The sequence below is a fragment of the Oncorhynchus tshawytscha genome, linkage group LG13 (assembly GCF_018296145.1).
Source record: "Oncorhynchus tshawytscha isolate Ot180627B linkage group LG13, Otsh_v2.0, whole genome shotgun sequence".
NCBI lineage: Eukaryota > Metazoa > Chordata > Actinopteri > Salmoniformes > Salmonidae > Oncorhynchus > Oncorhynchus tshawytscha.
This window is the reverse complement of record NC_056441.1, coordinates 49,285,486-49,306,375: the sequence shown is the minus strand read 5'-3', so window position 1 is coordinate 49,306,375 and position 20,890 is coordinate 49,285,486. Positions and strand designations below refer to the sequence as shown.

Genomic DNA, 20,890 nt, shown 5'->3' with positions numbered 1-20,890 from the left:
AAAAATGGTACTGTAACACTGTATGAACGGGAGAGTTACTTTACCTGCCTTAGGCCGTCTCTACTGTTCTGCATGATCCGCAGGGCGTAGTTGGACCGCTGGCCTTTGCTGTTGAATTCAATGTGGCCCGTTAGTCCTTCCAATTCTACCTATCCCAGAGAGAGAGAGAGAGAGAGAAAGAGAGAAAAGCTCCCATGTTATTAAGGTGTTTCACTTGGTCTGCGACTGTTGTTTTTGGTGTCAGTAATCTGGGTTCAAATAGTGTTAGTTTGCGTTCAAATCCTTCAGCTGCGCTGGATTGAGCTTGCCTTGAGCGACAGAGCCAATGGAGTAGTTCCAAAAGGGAAAACTGCAAACCCTGCCGATCCGGCACTGCAGGCAAGGCTCAATCCGATGCTCCCAAGAATTTGAAAGAAAATAAATACTGTTTGAACCCAGGTATGTCAGTAACTTCACATGCATGTCTGGGTTCGGTCGGGCTTTAGTTCCTTATTGATTAAATTATCCAGAAGGGAAGCGGGCTGACAATTATGCTGCGACAAAACCCTAAGCCACCCCATCATCTGATACTGAGAAACCAGCAGTATGATCGATACGAGGGAGTCTCAAATGAAATGATTGTGTGATGACAAAGTGATGGTGGTAAAACATCTAAATGGCAACAGATGAATCATTTTCAGATTTGCTTTTACTAAAGAAGAAAAAAACAGTCTGAAATTCAATACATGTCACACTCTAGTGTCTTGATGGCTCACTCACAGGCCATTTATTCCTAATGAGGGACTATGAGCATTACAGTGTGACAGCCAGTCAACCAGTCTCTAACTCCTTCCCTGCCCCCCTTCTCCCTGCTGTAGGCTACTGATGAAGAAATAGGGGCAGTGACCTAGCCTGATCCCAGAGCTGTTTGTACTGTCTTACCAACTCCTATGGTCTTACGCGTATCAATGACAACACACACAGATATGGGACCAGGCTAACAGTGACCCAAGTTAATGTGACAATATGACTGACTATATACACAGTGGTAAGAAAAGGGCTAGAAGATTTCTATATAAATATAAATACATAAATGTAAATATATTCAGCTGGTAGATCAAACAGTAAGGTTAGGTTTAGGGGATAGGGATCTGCTGGCTGAATATCCACTGCAAAAATATACACACACCTAATGGCTTTTAGTATAATGTTAACTAACACACTTGGGAGCATACTGTATATCACAGTGCACACTGCAGTCTAATTTAGCTCCACAAAGATTAATCTTATCTTAATCTTAAACATGACCAACAACAGAATGCCATTCCCCTCCTATCCAGAGTGGGGCGCCCTTACCATCCTCAGGTAGTTCATGAGGCTGGTGCCATGCTCCCAGATCTTGGAGGACTTGCAAGAGAGCTGCGTGGCGCCCACGTTCTGGCTACGGTTGAGCTCCTGGACCGCTGCCACCACCGCATGCACTGCGTCAAACAGCAGCGCCGACGATAGCTGAGAGGGGGGTGATAGGGAAAGAAGAAGTAAAAGAAAGAAAGAAAGAAAGAAAGAAAGGAGAAGGGAGGGAAGGAAGAAAAGGGCGCTATATTTTGTGGTAAACACACACCGATCTTCCATTCTCCCTGATGCCTTGGGTCCACTCTGGTCGGTCAGTGATGGGTTAAAACAAGCGATCCCCAAAATACCATCCATGCAGCAGTCAGATGTTCCATTAGATCGTTAGGATCCTCTGATGTGCTGACAGAGGGGGGAAAAAAGCTGCACCACTTTCACCCCTACTGGAGCTGGCAAGCCCTGGCTGTTCCAATTACCACACATCCGTCAGAGTGGAGGCGGAAGTGCAGGAAGGGGGATTTGTCCTGTAGACTGTTTTCATACAGGCCCCATCCGTGTATGTAAAAACAATTAAAATGCATGATGGCATAGATTATATGAGGGAGAGAGGGAGTATTTCACCGTTATATGTCTGTATAATAAACCAATAAGCCCTGGCCCTGATCTGTTGTGCATATTGGTATGGGAACATATAGATGATTGTGATGCATAGTATACAATGAGCACCATATAATGCCCATAACCATCATAATTTCCATGATATATCTCCTCCTTGCACAGGCCAATGTTGAATTGGACTGCGCTACAGGCAACAAAGTATAAACAACAGCTTGGAAAACAGTAGTTAGAGCGAGTGTGTACAGTGGTTCAGTGCCATTTGGATTCCAGGACGGAAAGTCGATGGCAGCAGCTTCCTGATCATAAGTCACGATTATGCACCACGCGACCTTAAAGGGAGATGTCACTTTGAAATCAAAGTTGGTCAGGTGTTTTCATCCCTCTCCAAAACAAATGGCCTGGAATGTGGACCTCTCAATCATTTTTAGGTTTGAAAATATCTGAAACACTTTGGTTGCAAGTCACTGTAACCCCCCTCCATTCTTCCTCACCTCACTCTCTTTCGTCCCACCACCTCTCTCATTCCCATGACACTGTACAGCTGAGAGAGAGGGGTCTTTTAAAAATGGAACCTGATATGAAAGAGCTCCCTGGAACACTGCACATGAATAGCAGGGTGAAAAGGTGTAGCTCGCTCTCGCTACTCTCGTTTTATTAGGGGCTCAGAGTTGTTATCCCTCCACTGTTCTACGACAAAATATCCTGTGATTAATTAAAGATAACTCCTAATTATGAGGGGGGAAAAACAACTTGAGAAAAACAGCTGGTTTCTAAAAAAACTGCAGCCATTGATTTTTCAAAATCTTTCTTGAGGGCTTAATTAAGAAACAAAAATTCAATAAACCCAATTAATGAGTTCCTCGTCGCTCTCTGATGTCAGAAAACGTCTCGTTTACAGAAGTGTGGTGAATTGGGTTCACATTTTTCAAATGCAGCATGGAAGAATGTTATGTTAATGTTATGTACTACACTACCAGTCACGTATTAATTTAATAAGCATGTGGCAATTAACTAATTAGATCTTTAAGAATGACTCATTAACGACTACACAGAGAACTGTATTAAAGGCATAGAAAGACTTCAAGCCTTAACATTCTCAAAGATCTAAGAGCTTGTAATGAAGCCGAATCTCGCAGTCACACACGTGTGGGGATACCTCATAATTAGGGAAACGAGCTGGAGTGTATTCAGGAGGATGAACCTTTCAGAAGGTTGCAGGTAGATATATAGCAAATACAGTGTTCCCAGGAACAGGATTAAGAAACACTGTGCTAGAGAATAATATATTTTCTGCATATGTCTGAACACTCTTTTTGGCTACAGATAGAACTGTAACTAACAGAGCTGAATTTCCAATAGTACATGCTAGAGTAGGATTGGGAATCATCAGGTCTATTTGTTACATTTCTACCTGCAACATTACAGAACCTTCAGATGTAAATATATTATGGAGCTCAGATATGACTGTCTAGCTGCTGAGCAATCCTCTGTCTTGCATAAACCGGAACCTTGGTCTCACCGGTGTGCCGGCGAAGGGGGCGTGGTCACAGTTTTCCTGCCAGGAACGGTTGAGGCTGAGGAGGAAATCCTGGAAGAAGGGGTGTGTTCGGTTGAAGACGGAAAAGCCCAGAATGTTCACCCGCTCACTGGGCACGTCATCCAATCGCAGCAGAGAGAATTCCTGCAGAGGGAGGAGTCAGAGGGTCAAAGGTGTAATGGTATTAGGTATGCACAGTGTATGACAGAGGCTTGGACATGTCCAACATAAATCATGTTTAGTTGCCTCGATATGGAGGATATGTGAATGAACAGAATATTTAATCAATGTCAGGGAAAAGGGCACATGCTAATCTAATACGTTTAGACCCAATTTCATTGAATTACTTGAAGTTTCGTTATATTAAGTTCATTAATCCAGATGATTAAGATTCCTAACATGTACACAACCCACGTAATTCATTCAGTGTGTATGTATGTGGCGTGTGTATGGTGTGTGTGTGTGCATTAATGTGTGCATGTGTTCCTTTAGTAGTTTAGCGCATATTCATACATGCGTGGGCATGTGTGTACAGCCTGGAACGAGCCCGTGGAAATGTGCTTGGGTGAAAAACAACTTATACTTTGATGTCCCTAAGTTCAGTCTGGTGGCTCCCGAGCGGTGGGGAGGACGTCACCAGAAGGTTAATAGAGATATCAGCCCAGTCACCCTCAGGTGTCAGTGCCAGCATTACAGTCTATAACAGTGACACCGCCTGTCACCTCGCCGAGCCCGGGGACAGCTATGAAGGGGAGGAGGTGGAAAAGGAGAGAAGAATTGGAGGAGGAAAGGTGCCCAGGCTTCAGACAGTTTAGTCAGAGACAGACTACTCTACTGTGGAAGACAGGAGAGAGGAGGTGGTGTGTCTGTGCTGAGTCTGTGTGTGTGCGTGTGCATGTGTGTGCGTATGTGTGCGTGCGCGAATGTGTCCAATCCTCAATAAGAGGTGATGGGGCTGGTGAGTTGAGTAGGAAGAGAATCATTCTGAGAACAGGAACGTCACAAGACACCGGCAGTAGCCTTTAAAATCCCAAGGAATAGATAAGGTAGCGTGTTAGCGGGTTCCTCTGCAGCACTAGATCAAAGCCCAACTAGATACTGGTGCTCTTACAACAAACACTAGCAGAGTAGGAGAAGGTGAGCAGGCCACGGAGGAACAAAATATTTTTCATCAGCGCCCCTGAGGAAGAACAGAACAGGCGAAAGACCCTGGTGAATTCCCTTAGCATCACTAGCTACAGACCGCAATGCAAACTGGCAGCCATATGTCTTCCCAATCCAGACCAACAACACGATGCTGTTTAGTGGTGACACAACACTTTTTGATTTACTCTCTCTTAGCCATGTTGTCTCTGTATCTGATTGAAATCAGTACATTTCTGTCCATGCCAGGTGATGAAAAGCAATCTGAAAAGTTTAAGGCAAGTCGCTACACCCCAATCGACGCTGACGCACTAGCTTGCGATGTTTTGATGTTTTCGAGGCAAACTCTTGGCAGATTGTTTTTGCACTTTCTGCCAAGTGCATTCAGGACATTGAGGACTTGAGATAAATAGATATTGCGGATTGAAACACACAGCACTTGATAAAAGGAAAGCTGAGTTGAGCCTGAAACAGTGTCATCTCCGTGCTTAATTCTTTATGAATGAGTATTAAAATAAACATGCCGAAAGATGAATTCATTCGTTCATTAATTCATGAGAACATTTCCAACATGGACGGAGGTGTTGTTCACAGCCCTGAGTACAATTGGAACTACACCCCACATCTTAAAACATTTAATTACCCTCAATATTTATAATCAATATATTTAATTATGAAAATAGCATAATATATGGGCGCTGACCCTTCTTATACGGCAACTATAAAAAATAAACTACGAGTGGATACATTTCACACACACACACACACACACACACACACACACACACACACACACACACACACACACACACACTTCAATTCCCGTTGCATTACTTTAACCCTTTACGCTTGTAGGAATTGGCCTATATGGATATAGATAAACTGAGATGTTTTTTTACAGAAGAAATATGGAAAGCATATGCATAACAATGGTAGCAATTAAAAGGGAACAGTTTGGAGATCCTGGGAAAATGATTAGACTAAAGCTGGGGTCAAGAGTTCACCTGGCACAACATTACACTGTTGATTTGAAGTGAGTTTTACATTTACTGTTCTTTTAGCCACATTTGTTGATAATTATAGCTGAAACTACTCTGGATACATTCATTAACATGATAAGAATATTCTTGGAAAGTTTGGGGTAGGTCCAACATAAAGGCAAAAAACCATGGGTTTGAGTGAGAGGTCTAACTGGTGTCTCCAAGTGGCTACACACCTCTCCAAAGTGTGCACGGTTCCTAAGTTCCTCAGTCATTTCAATGCACCTTTATGGCTAAAGGTGTTTTTTATTTTAGCTCTCCAAGCTCTGCCGTTGAGGAACTAGAGCAAGAGCACTTGTATCTTTATTTGTTGTTGTAAAAATGGTCCATTAAAAAAATGGCAATCTGGGTCAGGTGGGCATCGTTTGAAATGTTGTTCTACTGCCAACATGACTAGCTAAAATATTAAATACAATCTTACAGTGTTTGGCTTTCAAAAGGCAATGCAGAGAAGCAGATCATAATGTTGATGCGTATAGAATGGATTCATGAGTTGCCTTCAAATGCGCGGTACACACATTTTTATTCACAATACAACAAACACAGGCTCATTCTGTTCAGGACAACCCAGGGTATAACGCCATGTCATCTTGTAACTGTACATCAAACATAGTGATCATAAACGTTGACACTGTATAGTACATGAGTTTTATGACATGGAAATGTGAAGTGCACATTTGGACTAACGGGTGTTTGGCTTGCTTGTATGACATCAAGGCGGTATTTACTGTAATCCTCAACATCTCATATTTCAAAATGCATTGAGTACTCTTAAATGTACAACATTTCCCTCACTCAGACAATTAGTGGGAAGGATGGGGCAAATTCTTGTCAACCGCAGTGATCAAGTTCAGGAAGGCTGTCTGTCAATACCCATACAGAGCTGTGAAGCGGAGACCCTGAGCTCTGACGTCATGTATAGCAAGCATGTTACTGTGCAGCCACTGCTGTTCCAATTTAGGGGCTTATCAGTGTCCAAATCTGCCATTTTCAACTCGTACAAGTGTAAAGGGCTACGACATTCGAACAGCTAAGTTAAAGTCCCCACCACACCTTCATTGACTACCATCTGCTCAGTGGTAACAGTTTCATGGTCTTCCCATCACTTTTCCCCAGTGTATCCTGACAAGCCCAACGGGATTGGCACCATGATTACTCTTTAAGTGGACTTTAACAGATCATTAGAAGAGGAGCCCGTGCAAATGAGATGGTCATTAAGTGTGCCCCTCCTGGGTACAGTCAAACACATGAAACACAAGGTCACCAAATATCCACCGGCGGCGTCTGGAGAAACCTAGCTAGCAAAATTGATACTTACTTTATTTATTTAAATAACAAAGTTATGCAACTCCTAATTCCCCTGTGTGGAAAAGTAATTGCCCTCTTACACTCAATAACTGGATGTACCACCTTTAGTTGCAATTTTAATTTAAATGTTTTATTTAACCTTTATTTAACTAGGCAAGTCAGTTAAGAACAAATTCTTATTTACAATGACGGTCAACCAAAAGGCAAAAGGCCTCCTGCGGACACGGGGCCTGGGATTAAAAATTAAAAATCAAATCAAATCAAATCAAATCAAGGTAGCATGGTAGCAACACAACATGGTAGCAGCACAAAACATGGTACAAACATTATTGGGCACAGACAACAGCACAAAGCGCAAGAAGGTAGAGACAACAATATATCACACAAAGCAGCCACAACTGTTAGTAAGAGTGTCCATGATTGAGTCTTTGAATGAAGAGATTGAGATAAAACTGTCCAGTTTGAGTGTTTGTTGCAGCTCATTCCAGTCGCTAGCTGCAGCGAACTGAAAAGAGGAGCGACCCATGAATGTGTGTGCTTTGGGGACCTTTAACAGAATGTGACTGGTAGAACGGGTGTTGTAAGTGGAGGATGAGGGCTGCAGTAGATATCTCAGATAGGGGGAAGTGAGGCCTAAGAGGGTTTTATAAATAAGCATCAACCAGTGGGTCTTGCGACGGGTAAACAGAGATGACCAGTTTACAGAGGAGTATAGAGTGCAGTTATGTGTCCTATAAGGAGCATTGGTGGCAAATCTGATGGCGGAATGGTAAAGAACATCTAGCCGCTTGAGAGCACCCTTACCTGCCAATCTATAAATTATGTCTCCATAATCTAGCATGGGTAGGATAGTCATCTGAATCAGGGTTAGCTTGGCAGCTGGGGTGAAAGAGGAGCAATTAGGACAGAGGAAACCAAGTCTAGATTTAACTTCAGCCTGCAGCTTTGATATGTGATGAGAGAAGGACAGTGCACCGTCTAGCCATACTCCCAAGTACTTGTATGAGGTGACTGCCTCAAGCTGTCAACCCTCAGAGGTAGTAATGACACCTGCGGGAAGATGGGCATTCTTCTTACCAAACCACATTACTTTTGTTTTGGAGGTGTTCAGAACAAGGTTAAGGGTAGAAAAAGCTTGTTGGACACTAAGAAAGCTTTGTTGTAGAGCATTTAACACAAAATCTGGGGAGTGTCCAGCTGAGTATAAGACTGTATCATCTGCATATAAATGGATGAGAGAGCTTCCTACTGCCTGAGCTATGTTGTTGATGTAAATTGAGATGAGCGTGGGGCCTAGGATCGAACCTTGGGGTACTCCCTTGTTGACAGGCAGTGGATGAGACAGCAGTTTTTCTGACTTTATACACTGCACTCTTTGAGAGAGGTAGTTAGCAAAACAGGCCAAAGACCCCTCAGAGACACCAATACTCCTTAGCCGGCCCACAAGAATGGAATGGTCTACCATATCAAAAGTTTTGGCCAATAAATAAAATTAATAAAAATAGCAGCACAATATTGCTTAGAATCAAGGGCATTGGTGACATCATTGAGGACCTTTAATGTTGCAGTGACACATCCATAACCTGAGCAGAAACCAGATTGCATACCCAAGAGAATAGTATAGATATCAAGAAAGCCAGTCAGTTAATTATTGACAAGTTTTTCCAACACTTTGATAAACAGGGCAAAATAGAAATAGGCCTTATAACAGGTAGGATCAGATTGATCTGAGTGCACTTATTTCTCATTTGCCTGAACGATAGCCAGCCAGCCTGAATATGCATGTCCCGAGCCTTTTGCCAAATGCAATTCTTGATGTGGAGTAACTCTGCAAGATCACGGTCGAACAAGGGGCTGAACCTGTTTTTAATTCTCATTTTATTTATGGGGGCGTGTTGATTAACAATACCACTGAAAATATCAAAAAAGAAGGTCCAAGAGTCCTCGACTGAGGGGATCAAGCTGATTCTATATCTTTATACAAAGGCCAGTTCATAAAGGAAGGCTTGCTCATTAAAGTTTTTTAGCAAGTGTCTATGTCAAATCAGGACAGGTCGTTTCACTGAGCAGCCATTACGAACACAGGCTGTAAAACAGTGATCACTAAGGTCATTACAGAAAACACCAGACTGATACCTATCAGGATTATTTGTGAGGATAACATCGAGGAGAGTAGACTTTTTTGGGTGTTTGGAGTCGTACCTTGTGGTATTGGTAATAATCTGAGAAAGACTTAGGAATTGTGGTTTAAGCATGTCCCAGTTTAGGTCACCTAGTACGACAAATTCAGACTTAGTGTAAGGGGCAGGAAAGAGTTTAGGGCAGGTAGGGTACAGGCCGGTGCTGATGGAGGACGATAGCACTCAGCAACAGTCAACAAAGAGCTATTTGAAAGTTTAATGCTTAAAACCAGCAAAGCAAATTGTTTGGGGACAGACTTGGTGGAGACAATCGAGCACTGAAGGTGATCCTTGGTAAAGATTGCCACTCCCCCACCTTTGGAAGATCTGTCTTGCCGAAAAAGGTTATAACCAGAAAGGTTAACATCAGTATTCAAAACACTCTTCCTCAACCAGGTCTTAGTAATGACCAACACATCTGGATTGGAGCTGTGAACCCACACTTTCAATTTATCCATTTTAGGTAATAAGCTTCTTGCGTTAACGTGCAGAAAACCCAGGCTTTTACGAGAGCAGAGGATGGGCATAGGACAGGGAGAGCTCTGTAGTGCTGATTTATGACATCTGAATGTGCATCAGATGGCAACAAGATCATAGTGTACAACAATTTCATCAGGTAACATGAATACAAGGCTGGCGAGTGATGGTTAGAATAGGATGGGAGGCCAATAGAGAGTTAGACTCCCGAGTGTGGGAACAAACATAGTCTGTCCCCACGGTTGGGTAAAGAATGTTTGTAGTCAACAAAGTATGCAGGAGTCATGAGGCAAATATCAAAATGCATAATAAAATATATAACGACTTGGAGCTAGCCATTGTAAGTTCAGAGTCACTCGCCCCAACAGTGTGTGTGTGCTGGAGGCGAGCGAAATCTCAGGAGAGAGGGGTGAGTGTGGTGGAGGTACCTGTACCAGACAGGGGGAGACAGACCAGGGCAGATGTGGAACATATCGCCAGGTGGAATCCAAGCAGCAGTTCAGCAGGCAACTGGAGTAGGTGTCACACGCATTTGGGAGAAGCTTTTATTTCTGGAGGCAGATTTCTTGTAGAAAATGCCAGTGAATGGTCTTTGAACAACTGGAGGGGGCTTCAGAGGACTCTTCAAAGACTCCTGACACTTGTTAGGCCTAGAAAGGCCTAGAAAATAGCATCAGACCAAATGCTACTCACTCAGTTCCAGGTTAGATAGTGTCCTCAGATCTCTGCTGTTTGTTTGCTCGAGCACCCTCTGTAGAGCTTGAAAACAGGAAACCTTGGAAGCAGTAATCTCTCAGGTTAATTTTGGTCAAAATTAGGTTGTAGGTGTTGCAATGACTGCAACCAAATGCTTCCTGTAGTTGTTGATCAGTCTAACACATCGCTTTGGAGGAATTATGGCCCACTTTTGCAGAACTGTGCGACATATGTGGGTTTTCAAGCTTGATCTGCTCGATTCAAATCCTGCCACAATATCTCAATTAGGATTAGGTCTGGACTTTGACTAGACCATTCCAAAACTTAAAATTAGTTGCTTTTTAGCCATTTTCATGTGGAATTGATTGTGCGTTTTGCTGCATGACCCAGCTGTGTTTCAGCTTCACCTCACAGATGGATGGCCTGACATTCTCTGATACAGAGTAGAATTCATGGTTCCTTCTATTAAGGCAAGTCATTTAAGTCCTGAGGCAGCATCCCCAAACCATTAGACTACCACCACCATGTTTGACCGTTGGTATGAGGTTCTTACTGTGGAATGCAGTGTTTGGTTTTCGCCAGACATAATGGGACCCATCTTGTCCAGAAAGTTGACTCAGGTTTTTCCAAAAAGCACCTGGATTAAGACTCTTGGAAGACTGTTCTATGGACAGGTGAGACAAAAGTAGAACTTTTTGGACAACATTGGTCCCATTACGCCTGCCGAAAACCAAACACTGCAATCCACAGTAAGAACCTTATACCAACAGTCAAGCATGGTGGTGGTAGTGTGATGGTTTGGGGATGCCACAGCCACGTGACTCAGGAGCGATCCATTTTCATGTACCTAATAAAAGCTGAAGTGCATTCAGAAAGTATTCACACACATTGACTATTTCCACAATTTGTTGTGTTACAGCCTGAATATAAAATGTATTAAATTTAGATTTTGTGTAACTGGCCTACACACAATAGCCAATAATGTTAAAGTGAAATTATGTTTTTAGAAACACAAATTCATTAAAAATGAAAAGCTAAAATGTCTTGAGTCAATGAGTATTTAACATGATTTTTGAATGACTACCTCATCTTTGTACCCCATACATACTGTACACCAAATCAATACAAAGATACAGGCATCCTTCCGAACTCAGTTGGCGGAATGGAAGGAAACCGCTCAGGGATTTCACCATGAGGCCAATGGTGACTTTAAAACAGTTACAGAGTTTAATGGCTATGATAGGAGAAAACTGAGGATGAATGAACAACATTGTAGATGTAAAACACAAGGCCAAATATACACTGGAGTAGCTTAACAAAACCACATTGAATGTTCCTGGGTGGCCTAGTTACAGTTTTGACTTAAATTGGTTTGAAAGTCTATGGCAAGACTTGAAAATGGCTGTCTAGCAATGATCAACAACCAACTTGACAGAGCTTGAAGAATAAAAAAATAAAAATGGAATCCATTTTGAATTCAGGCTGTAACACAACAAAATGTGGAATAATACTTTCTGAAGGAACTGTACACACGTGTACATGCACGCACACAAAACCCTCACCCTAACCCACCCTCACACACACACATTCCTACACACATCACTGCTTGCATAAAGAGCAGCAGAAAAGACAGAGAGTAAGTGTGAGAGGTGGGCCAGCCAGGCTGGCCCCGGTGGCCTCCAGTTGACAGGCTGGCCATGGGCCCCCTGACACAGCCTGTCACCTGGAGATCAATCAGAAACGAGGTGCTGGGCCAACCCGCTGTTCCCCTGCTGGCACCTCCTGGACCCTCTTAATAGCATATTCTGAAAAACACAGGCATACTAACAGACACACGCATGCGTGCAGACACATGCATGCATGTCGCAGACAGGCAGGCACATGCACACACACAAAAAAACCTCTTCCACATTCTGTTTGTTGTGGTGTATCCAAGTTGAGAGCTGAATAATGAGCTCCCCAGAGACCTGGCTGTTACCTTACTGTTGTGCACTGTCAGGGACCACACACACACTCACACGCACGCACATTCACACAGCTGCTAGGGGCCCAACCAACAGGGGCCACACAGCTAGACTCCTTCAGCTACCTATCAAAAACTATTTGTTTTGTAATGCAGAGCATCCTAGCAAACAAACACATTATTTAGCAAGTTCATAGAATCTAACACCATTTGAATGCCTGTAAGGTCATATTCCATTAGTAAGGACCCCTTGTGTAAGGTATGTTTGCTAATAAGCAAACACACAAAATCCAACCTTATTTTGAAATGTATCCTCTACAGCCAAGGATGACGTTCTGGGTATGTATGTGAGGTCGAAAACCTATGGAAACTCAGACGTGTCCCTCTTTCCATCAATCTAGTTTTCTCAAATAGGATGGATGTGCCAAGATTATAGTGAGCTTGCATACTCTCTAAACTCCAAGAGCGTCCAAGCACACTTAAAGATAGAATTAGACTACATTTCAGCATGCACATAGCATTGTGTTCTACAAACTGTACATCTTCAGAGGCTAATTGTATAACAGCAGCAATGTCAAGAAGCTAAAATAAAAAAGCATGTTAGCATTAGGAAGCTATTTAGGTCAATGTAAAGAAGCTAATGCAGAGGAACAAGCTAGCACAAAATAAAAAATTAAACTAGCTAGCATGTTAGCATAAAGAATTTAAAGAAATGCATGTTAGCATTAGCAAGCCGTATAGCTCAATGTCAAGAAGCTAATGCAGAGTAACAAGCTACCACAAAAGAAAGAGAAAACCAGCTAGCATGCTAACATTAGAAAGAAAAGCATGTTAGCATTAATTAGCAAGCTGTACAGCTGCAAATGCATACCATGATCAAAGGTAGACATGAATTGTTGCAAGGCTGCTTTAATAAACATCAGAGACAGTTGACTAAATAAGAATTTACTCTAAGCATTTATTAATGGCATCTATTTAAATGGTACATGATAACTGACTGACACCAATATTACCTCATCTTTTGCTTTCAGTGGCATGAGATATCACCCATTCTGTGAGTTACGTTTAATGTGAAAGAAAGGTCACAGCTCAAGTGATTTCCGAGAAATGTCAGTGAATGTTCGTGTTAAGTGTAATATTAAGTGGAGGTGAGCAGCGAAAGGGTCTTTTATAGTAGCCTACTGAACAACGGTGTAATTAGAGGGTTATGTTTTCAGAGTAGCTATTGTCCTTGAGTGCCAAAACACTTGAAAAAGCCTTGTTGGTGTTGTAGCTGCATGTTAAGCGAGTTCAAGGCCCCATACACAAAAGAGAGAGTACTGAGGCATTCCATTAGGGATTTGTGACTCGTTTCAGGAAACTAGGCTGCAGTGGTCCTCCTTTAAAAGTTGTGTCATACTGCGGCACACCCTGCGTGCTGCTGCAGCATTATGTGGCATGTCATTTAATTCTCAGCCATTTCTTCTGTTACTGCAAGTTATTGCTAGTTTGACCACCAGAGGGCATCTTTAAGAAGCGTTTGATAGTATTCCGTATTGGCATTACCAGATAATTTAAACCCTTTTTTGTAATAACATAGTATATGTGATTGATTTTAAGAAATGTGGCTTAATTAATCTGATTAATATTATGGTGTTTCCATTCAGAGAAAATTATCAGTTTGTAAATTCATAGTTATAGTTCAAATGTAAACAACAAAAATAATATTGGAACTCTGCGGTCTTCACTCGCCCTTCACTCGCCCTGCTTCTGGGGTGGGTGGCACAATGGGTAACGATGCATCGAGGGTCCCTGGTTCGAGCCCAGGTTGGGGCGAGGAGAGTGCCCTAATTTAATCAGGATAATCTCCTCTTTGTGATTATGTAAGTCTGGGCAGCGAGCTTGTTTGTCATCGATCGATAGACCAGAAATAGATGTTTTTTATTTTTCCCTACTTTTTCATTACGCAGACATAAGAACAGTTGCCAGCATTGAGGTGCGGATGTTAACTTTCTACACAAGTAATTTTTTTCCGGTTTCTTCCAACGAACAGATTGTAGTGTTAAAATAAAAAGAGATACATTTAGGCGAAATTGAATTCTAAGCATCACTCCAGTCAAAACAGGCTTTGCGAACGTTTGATTTCATTCATTTGCCTTGGGCTCGCACCAGTGTTTCAGTTTAGCCATGGTTCTTAAGCCGTTTTTCAGCCTTGGGTAAATTTTGACTCGTTCTATTATCCAGCCTATAGATAGCCAGAGCGAATTTACGAAAGCACCCGAATGTTAATTGAGAACGCACAACGACGAGAACGCACAATTTAGCTATAAGCTAAGAATGACGAAAATAATCAAGTCAATAAACGTTGGGTAGTTAGATAGCCTATAGTTAATATATTGGAAAGTTTGATGTATACTAAACTATTAACGATAGGTAGCTAGCTAACATACCGGTACATACTGCTGTCATGATATGCTATGTTGTTCGTAAGGACAGCGTAGCTAACAAATTGTCAGCCAACAACGTGTAAGGTAACTTATTTGAAAGTCATTACTTTATTACATTGAGTAGCAAGCTACCCCTTGGTCGTTAGGGCAAATCTGGTCTGTGACAGGAGAGGGGGTTTTCACACTTAGCTCGGCTATTAGACTATTCTTTAGTAAAGGTTGAATAGTCTATTGTTCAGCTATTAGCCCTCCTCCTCAACTTGCAACAAATTGCTGTTCCCATCTCATTCCTTTCCCTCTTCCACACGTCATCATTCATCATTCTCAGTGGCTCGCTTGTGGGCATGCTGGCAGGGTAAGGCAGTATCTTCAGTTGTGCGTCAAGAATTCTGCATACAGTAGCACGTTTGTATGAAGGTGTGGTTATTCACAGGCAAATTGTTATATGCTATGGAGGTACATTTGTGTCTTTTTGTCGAGAGCAAAACTTCTTCATTTTTTCCCAATCAAAAATAATTGTTCTGAAAACATTTTTTTTCCGACACAAAGGAAGTCATAGCGGACACCTACGAAGGTGGCATCTCTTTTTTTTTGTTGTTGTTGTAATTATTATTATTATTATTTTATTTTTTTGGAACTTTATTTTTTATTTTTATTAACAACAAATCAATACATAAAGCACATGAGGGAACACAAGCATACATAGATTACAAACAATGGACAATCGCGCTAGGGGGTACAATATCACATTATCAATTACACAAGGACCTTAAGGGACATGCATATACTTACAATTCTAACAGCTTTTTTGTTAGTAGAGCATTTAACCGTCTTAAAATACAGTTCAATTTCTTTTTGTAGGGTACGAAAATGTGGTTTTCTGTTTGTAAATTTACATTTGTGTATATGAAATTTGGCCAAAAGAATAATGAAATTAATTACATAAAAATGATTACGCTTATTTCTATTGTATGTAAAGAATCCAAGCAGTACATCTCTCCACAATAGTGTAAAATCTTCATAAATGTGTTCAATTATAAACCTACTGATGTCTTGCCACAGTTTTCTTACATGCATACAATGCCAAAAAAGATGCAAAACTGTTTCTGGGTGGTCATTACAAAAGGAGCAATTGGAGTTGATGTTTTCCTTAAACTTCTTCATGTAGTGGTTGGCAGGATAATATTTATGAATAATTTTAAAGGAAACTTCCTTAATTTTGTTAACAAGTAGGTATGTGTGTGGCAACATCCAAACTTTTTTCCAACAGATATTATCAATAAATCCATTCCAATAAGGCATGACATAAGGTATAGATACAACATCCTGCTGAAACAAGGATCGTATCGCTCTGTTGTTGAATGGACCAAAAGAGAAACAAATCTTTCCTACTGATGAGTCAACAGGGTCAATAGAAGGTAGGCTCTGAGGGTCAGGTCTTGATATGTTCCTGAATAACATAGCAACACCTGAGGGAATGGCATCTAAAACAATTGCAAAATCTTTAGGTGTTACAGGGACCTTGTAAAGTGATAAGAATTCTTTATAACTGAGTAAAAGACCCTCTGCATTTACCAGTTGGCTCACCAATAGGATATTATTTCTGAACCAATATTCTAAAAACAGAGAGGTATTTTTATACAATATATCCCGATTATTCCATATATAATATCTGTGTGGAGAAAAATTGTGTTTATAAATTAAGGACCATGACAAGAAAACCTGCCGATGAAAAGCAGAAAGTTTCACTGGAACTTTGTCAATATTATAATTGCAAAACAACATGAAGTTAAGGCCACCAAAAGTAGAGAAGACATGATGAGGAATAAAATTCCAGATAGAAGTGGGTCTTCTTAGGAATTGTTTTATCCAATTGATCTTGAAAGTATTATTTAAAGTAGTAAAATCCAGAAAATTCAGCCCACCATTCTCATAAGTGTTCATTACAACAGTTTTCCGAATGTAATGGGTACGGTTTCTCCAAAGAAAGTTGAAAAGCATCTGGTCTATCTCCTTGCTTATTTTACGGTCAAGATATAAAGATAGAGCACCATATGTTAGTCTAGAGATACCTTCAGCCTTGGTTATTAGGACTCTACCTTTTAAAGATAAGTCCCTCTGTAGCCATTGATTTAGTTTCTTCTGGGTTTTTTTAATAAGAGGGTTAAAATTTAGTAAGCCTCTAGACTTCTGATCCTTTGTAATGGTTATGCCTAAATATGTAAGTTCTTCTTTTACTGGAATACCATAATATGAAGGTGTCACACAATCTTTGACAGCCATGAGTTCACATTTCTTAATGTTAAGATATAGACCAGACGCTTTGGAAAAGGATTGTATCACATTGATCGATATGGGAATTTGGTTAGCGTCTTTCAGAAAAAGTGTAGTATCGTCAGCCAGCTGGCTTATAATAATTTCTTTACCAGCTAAGGAAATACCTTGTACAGGACTATTATTTAAAGAATTTGCAAGAAGTTGGGTGATTAATAAAAACAGGTACGGAGAGATAGGACAACCTTGATCAATTCCTCTCTTTAACTCAAATCTAGGTGAGGTGCCATATTTCAATTTGATAGAGCTGTTACCATTTGCATAGAGAGTCTTAATAGCCTTACAGAAAAAATCCCCAAAGCCAAGTCTCTCAAGGGAGTGGAAGAGAAACTGATGTTCTACTGTGTCAAATGCTTTATAAAATCTAAAAATAATATGAAGCTATCCTCAGTTATTAGGTCTGAGTAGTCAAGTACGTCTAATACTAGTCTGACATTGTTAGAAATATGTCTGTTCCTCATGAAGCCAGACTGTGTTTCATCAATGATTGCATCCAGGACTTCTTTAATTCTTTTTGCAAGTAGTGAGGCTAATATCTTATAGTCATTATTAAGAAGACAAATTGGACGCCAGTTATCGATGAGCAGCACTTCTTTTTAGGCTTAGGTATCAGTGTTATTAACCCTGACTCATTGTAGGAGGGAGAACATTGTTTTTAATACTCTCTAAAAAGACTTCAAATAGGAAGGGAGCTACTTGTTCAGAAAATAATTTGTAAAATTCTGATGTAATTCCATCAACACCTGGTGATTTATTGTTCTTTAGATGTTTGATAGACTCTATAATCTCTTCAACTTTGATGGGTTCATCACACTGTTTAGATTCTATATCACTGATAGAGTGAACATTATTCAGTGAGTTAAAAAACATATCTGTGGATTCCTGACAGTACGTAGAGCTATACAATTTTCTGTAAAAATTGCTGCAGTATTTAGAGATTAATTTTTGGTCATCTGTAATAACACCATCAATGTTTAACTTATGGATAGTGTTATTTTTAGAGTGAAATTTCTCAAGTCTAAAGAAATAGGATGAATTCTGTTCTCCCTCCTCAATCCATTTTTTCCTAGATCTAATAAAGGCTCCTTCTGCTTTTAATTTATATATATTATCCAGTTTATTTTGTAACTCAATTAGTTCCATCTTCTCCTCCCCCAAGAGGTCAGCTGGGGACCTCTGAGAAAGGGAAGTTATCTTAATGATCACCTTTTCCTCCTCAGCTCTTCTGGTCTTAGCAAGATTACTACCATATTTTCTAAGATATTTGGACACCTCAAATTTAAAGAGCTCCCAGTTCTTGCAATAAGATTTTTCTTCACAAGCCTTTTCCCAAAAGTGTGAGAGCAGATCTTTAACCTCAAATGTAACTATATCATTATTTAATAATGAGCTATTTAGCTTCCAGTAGGATGCTCTACCAAGGTTCGTATCAGGGGTAAATATTTTGATATCAATGTAAATAGCCTTATGGTCTGTGAGGGGAGTAGTACAAATATTTGTGGTAACACACTCACTATCAATACATTTGGATATAAGCCAAAAATCTATTCTGGATTGTCTGGAGCCTGTTTTGTTACTCCAAGTGAATGATCTTTCGGCCGGAAACCTCTCTCTCCATATATCAGTAAGATCAAACTTTTCCATAAAAAGTATTAAACCCAAATTCTGATTGGTTGGCCTACCTGGGGGCCATCTATCAGTTGAATTATCTATTGTAATGTTAAAGTCCCTCCTATCAAAAATAACGAATTGGGAAATTTAGATAACCAATGAAGTATATGTTTCTCTATAGATTCAAGCAACTCATCATTCTCATGTTTGGTGTTGTACCCGTAGAAGTTTACAGTAATGAGTGTAATGTCATTGTAACTGATCACAAGACAAATAAAGTGACCAAAGGGGTCACTTTCGAGTGTAGAATATTACCACCAAAGGTATTTTTCATTGTAGTGACACCAGCGGAGCGTTCAGATCCGTGGGAAAGCCAAATATCGTTGCCCCACTGTGACCTCCAGAAGTTGGCATCAGCCGAAATTGAGTGAGACTCTTGAAAAAAGCAAAAATCTGTTCAAAATTGTTTAGCAAATAAAAAACAAGGCCTTGCGCTTCACATTGTTTCGTAACCCCCTAGCATTAAGAGATAATATAGACAAAGACAAAACAACAAAGATTATATAAAAGTATAAACTGTAGTAGGATGAGTCAAAGACGTAGGAGCAGTGAACGTAAACGATAAGGAACCGAGATCTGCACCATTTAAGTCAATTTAAAGTGAAAATAGCTTATTCCATAACCTTTGAAATTCAACTCAACTGGAAATTATGTTCAAGACCAAACCAAGGGTTCTTGTAGTAAGAGAGACTAAAAACCCTCTTTAGTGTAATCAGGAACTATTCTGAGAAATAAAACAACAAATAATAATTTAAATAAAAGGGTACCTACTATTTTAAGTACATATGAAAACTGATCATAAAATAATTGAATAACAAAATGTTTTACATATAAACGTTCCTAAGACCTTTTTTGGAAATAAGTATTAATAACTAAATAGAACAATAACCGTGTAAAGTCAGAGCAGACCTGTATGCCATTTAAAACAGCATCTTAGTTACTGTATACATAAAACATAAATTCAGCTTTCAATCTTCTTCGTAAGATTGTAAACAAAATAGGACTTCTGGTCATACAAGAACAAACTAATGAATTGAAATACCTGAGTATTCCTGTAAAATAGTCCCCTGATGCTTGTTAGGTAAACCACATAAGGAAAAGGAGAATACCATGGCTGAAACCATCAACCTGTTCCTTCTGGTGAGATTTTAGGGAGGAATATGGATTTCTGAACCGTTGATGAAACCTCGTCCTCCTACGAAGTAAGCAGCCTTCCCCTCACTTCGTGCTATCTTGATCGTTGGCCACAACTTGTTCCTTCTTTCTATGTCTTCCGGGCTGAGATGCTCGGCGAAACGCATACCATGGCTCTGAAGGAAGGCGTTCTTCTTAGCAGCTTTCCAGACAGCATCCCTGTAGAATCTGGTAGTGAATAGGATGATGATACCCCTGGGTCTTGAATCGCTTTGCTGTTGCTTCTTGCCGAGGCGATGTACAACGTCGATGGTATCACCAACTTTGTTCTTCTCTGCAGGCAAAACTTCTTGGCAGATATGGATAGCCTCTCCTCGCACATCTTCCTTCTCCACCTCTGGCAAACCGTAGAGTCTCAGGTTCCATTTTCTTGTGTATTGTTCCAGATCATTGAGACGTCTATGGTAGACATTGTTATTCTTTTCCACCCTTTCCACATTTTTTTCAACTTTTGCCACTCTCGTTTTCACATCATTAATTTCACCACATGCAAACTCCACAGTCTTTTTCAAGCCTTCGATAACCATGGTGTTCGCGCCTACCATTTTCTCAATGGCGTCACACCTGGAGTTGATGAGTAAGGAGAGGGTAGCCACGATGTCAGAGTTCATGTTGGGTTTTTTGGAGGGTGAAGGTTTGCACGGAGTAACCGGTAAAGAGGGGAATTCGTCATCTTCAGCATTCGAAAGCATGATATTATCCATAGGCCAAGTGTAGTTATGGCAGTTGTCTAAAAGCACGTTTCTCTCTTGTTGATTAGCAATAGAACGGCTAACTTTTTCCTTTCTTTTTTGTCACGACTTTGCATGGACATGCTGAAATAAATGATCCAATTATCATTCCAGTCACAGGAAAGGTCTTATATCTTGAACAAATAAAGATAATAATGACTAAACTTTTTTAATTTTTTTAAACAATCTTTCTGAAGTTTGGTACGGAGCTCGGTAAAAAAGCGTCTGTTCAAGCAGCCATCT

At 40.5% G+C, this 20,890-nt stretch overlaps 1 protein-coding gene across 1 annotated transcript in view; it reads right to left on the bottom strand.

Moving 5' to 3' along the window:
- Positions 1-20,890, bottom strand: part of LOC112244702 (glutamate receptor ionotropic, kainate 4) — a 439,406-nt gene that overhangs the window by 57,540 nt on the left and 360,976 nt on the right. Inside the window, exons 9-11 of the mRNA XM_042295838.1 lie at positions 3,467-3,628; positions 1,336-1,488; positions 45-149 (exon numbers count right to left, since the gene is read on the bottom strand). Coding sequence (XP_042151772.1) covers positions 45-149; positions 1,336-1,488; positions 3,467-3,628 — 420 coding nt within the window. The remainder of the gene's footprint in view (positions 1-44; positions 150-1,335; positions 1,489-3,466; positions 3,629-20,890) is intronic.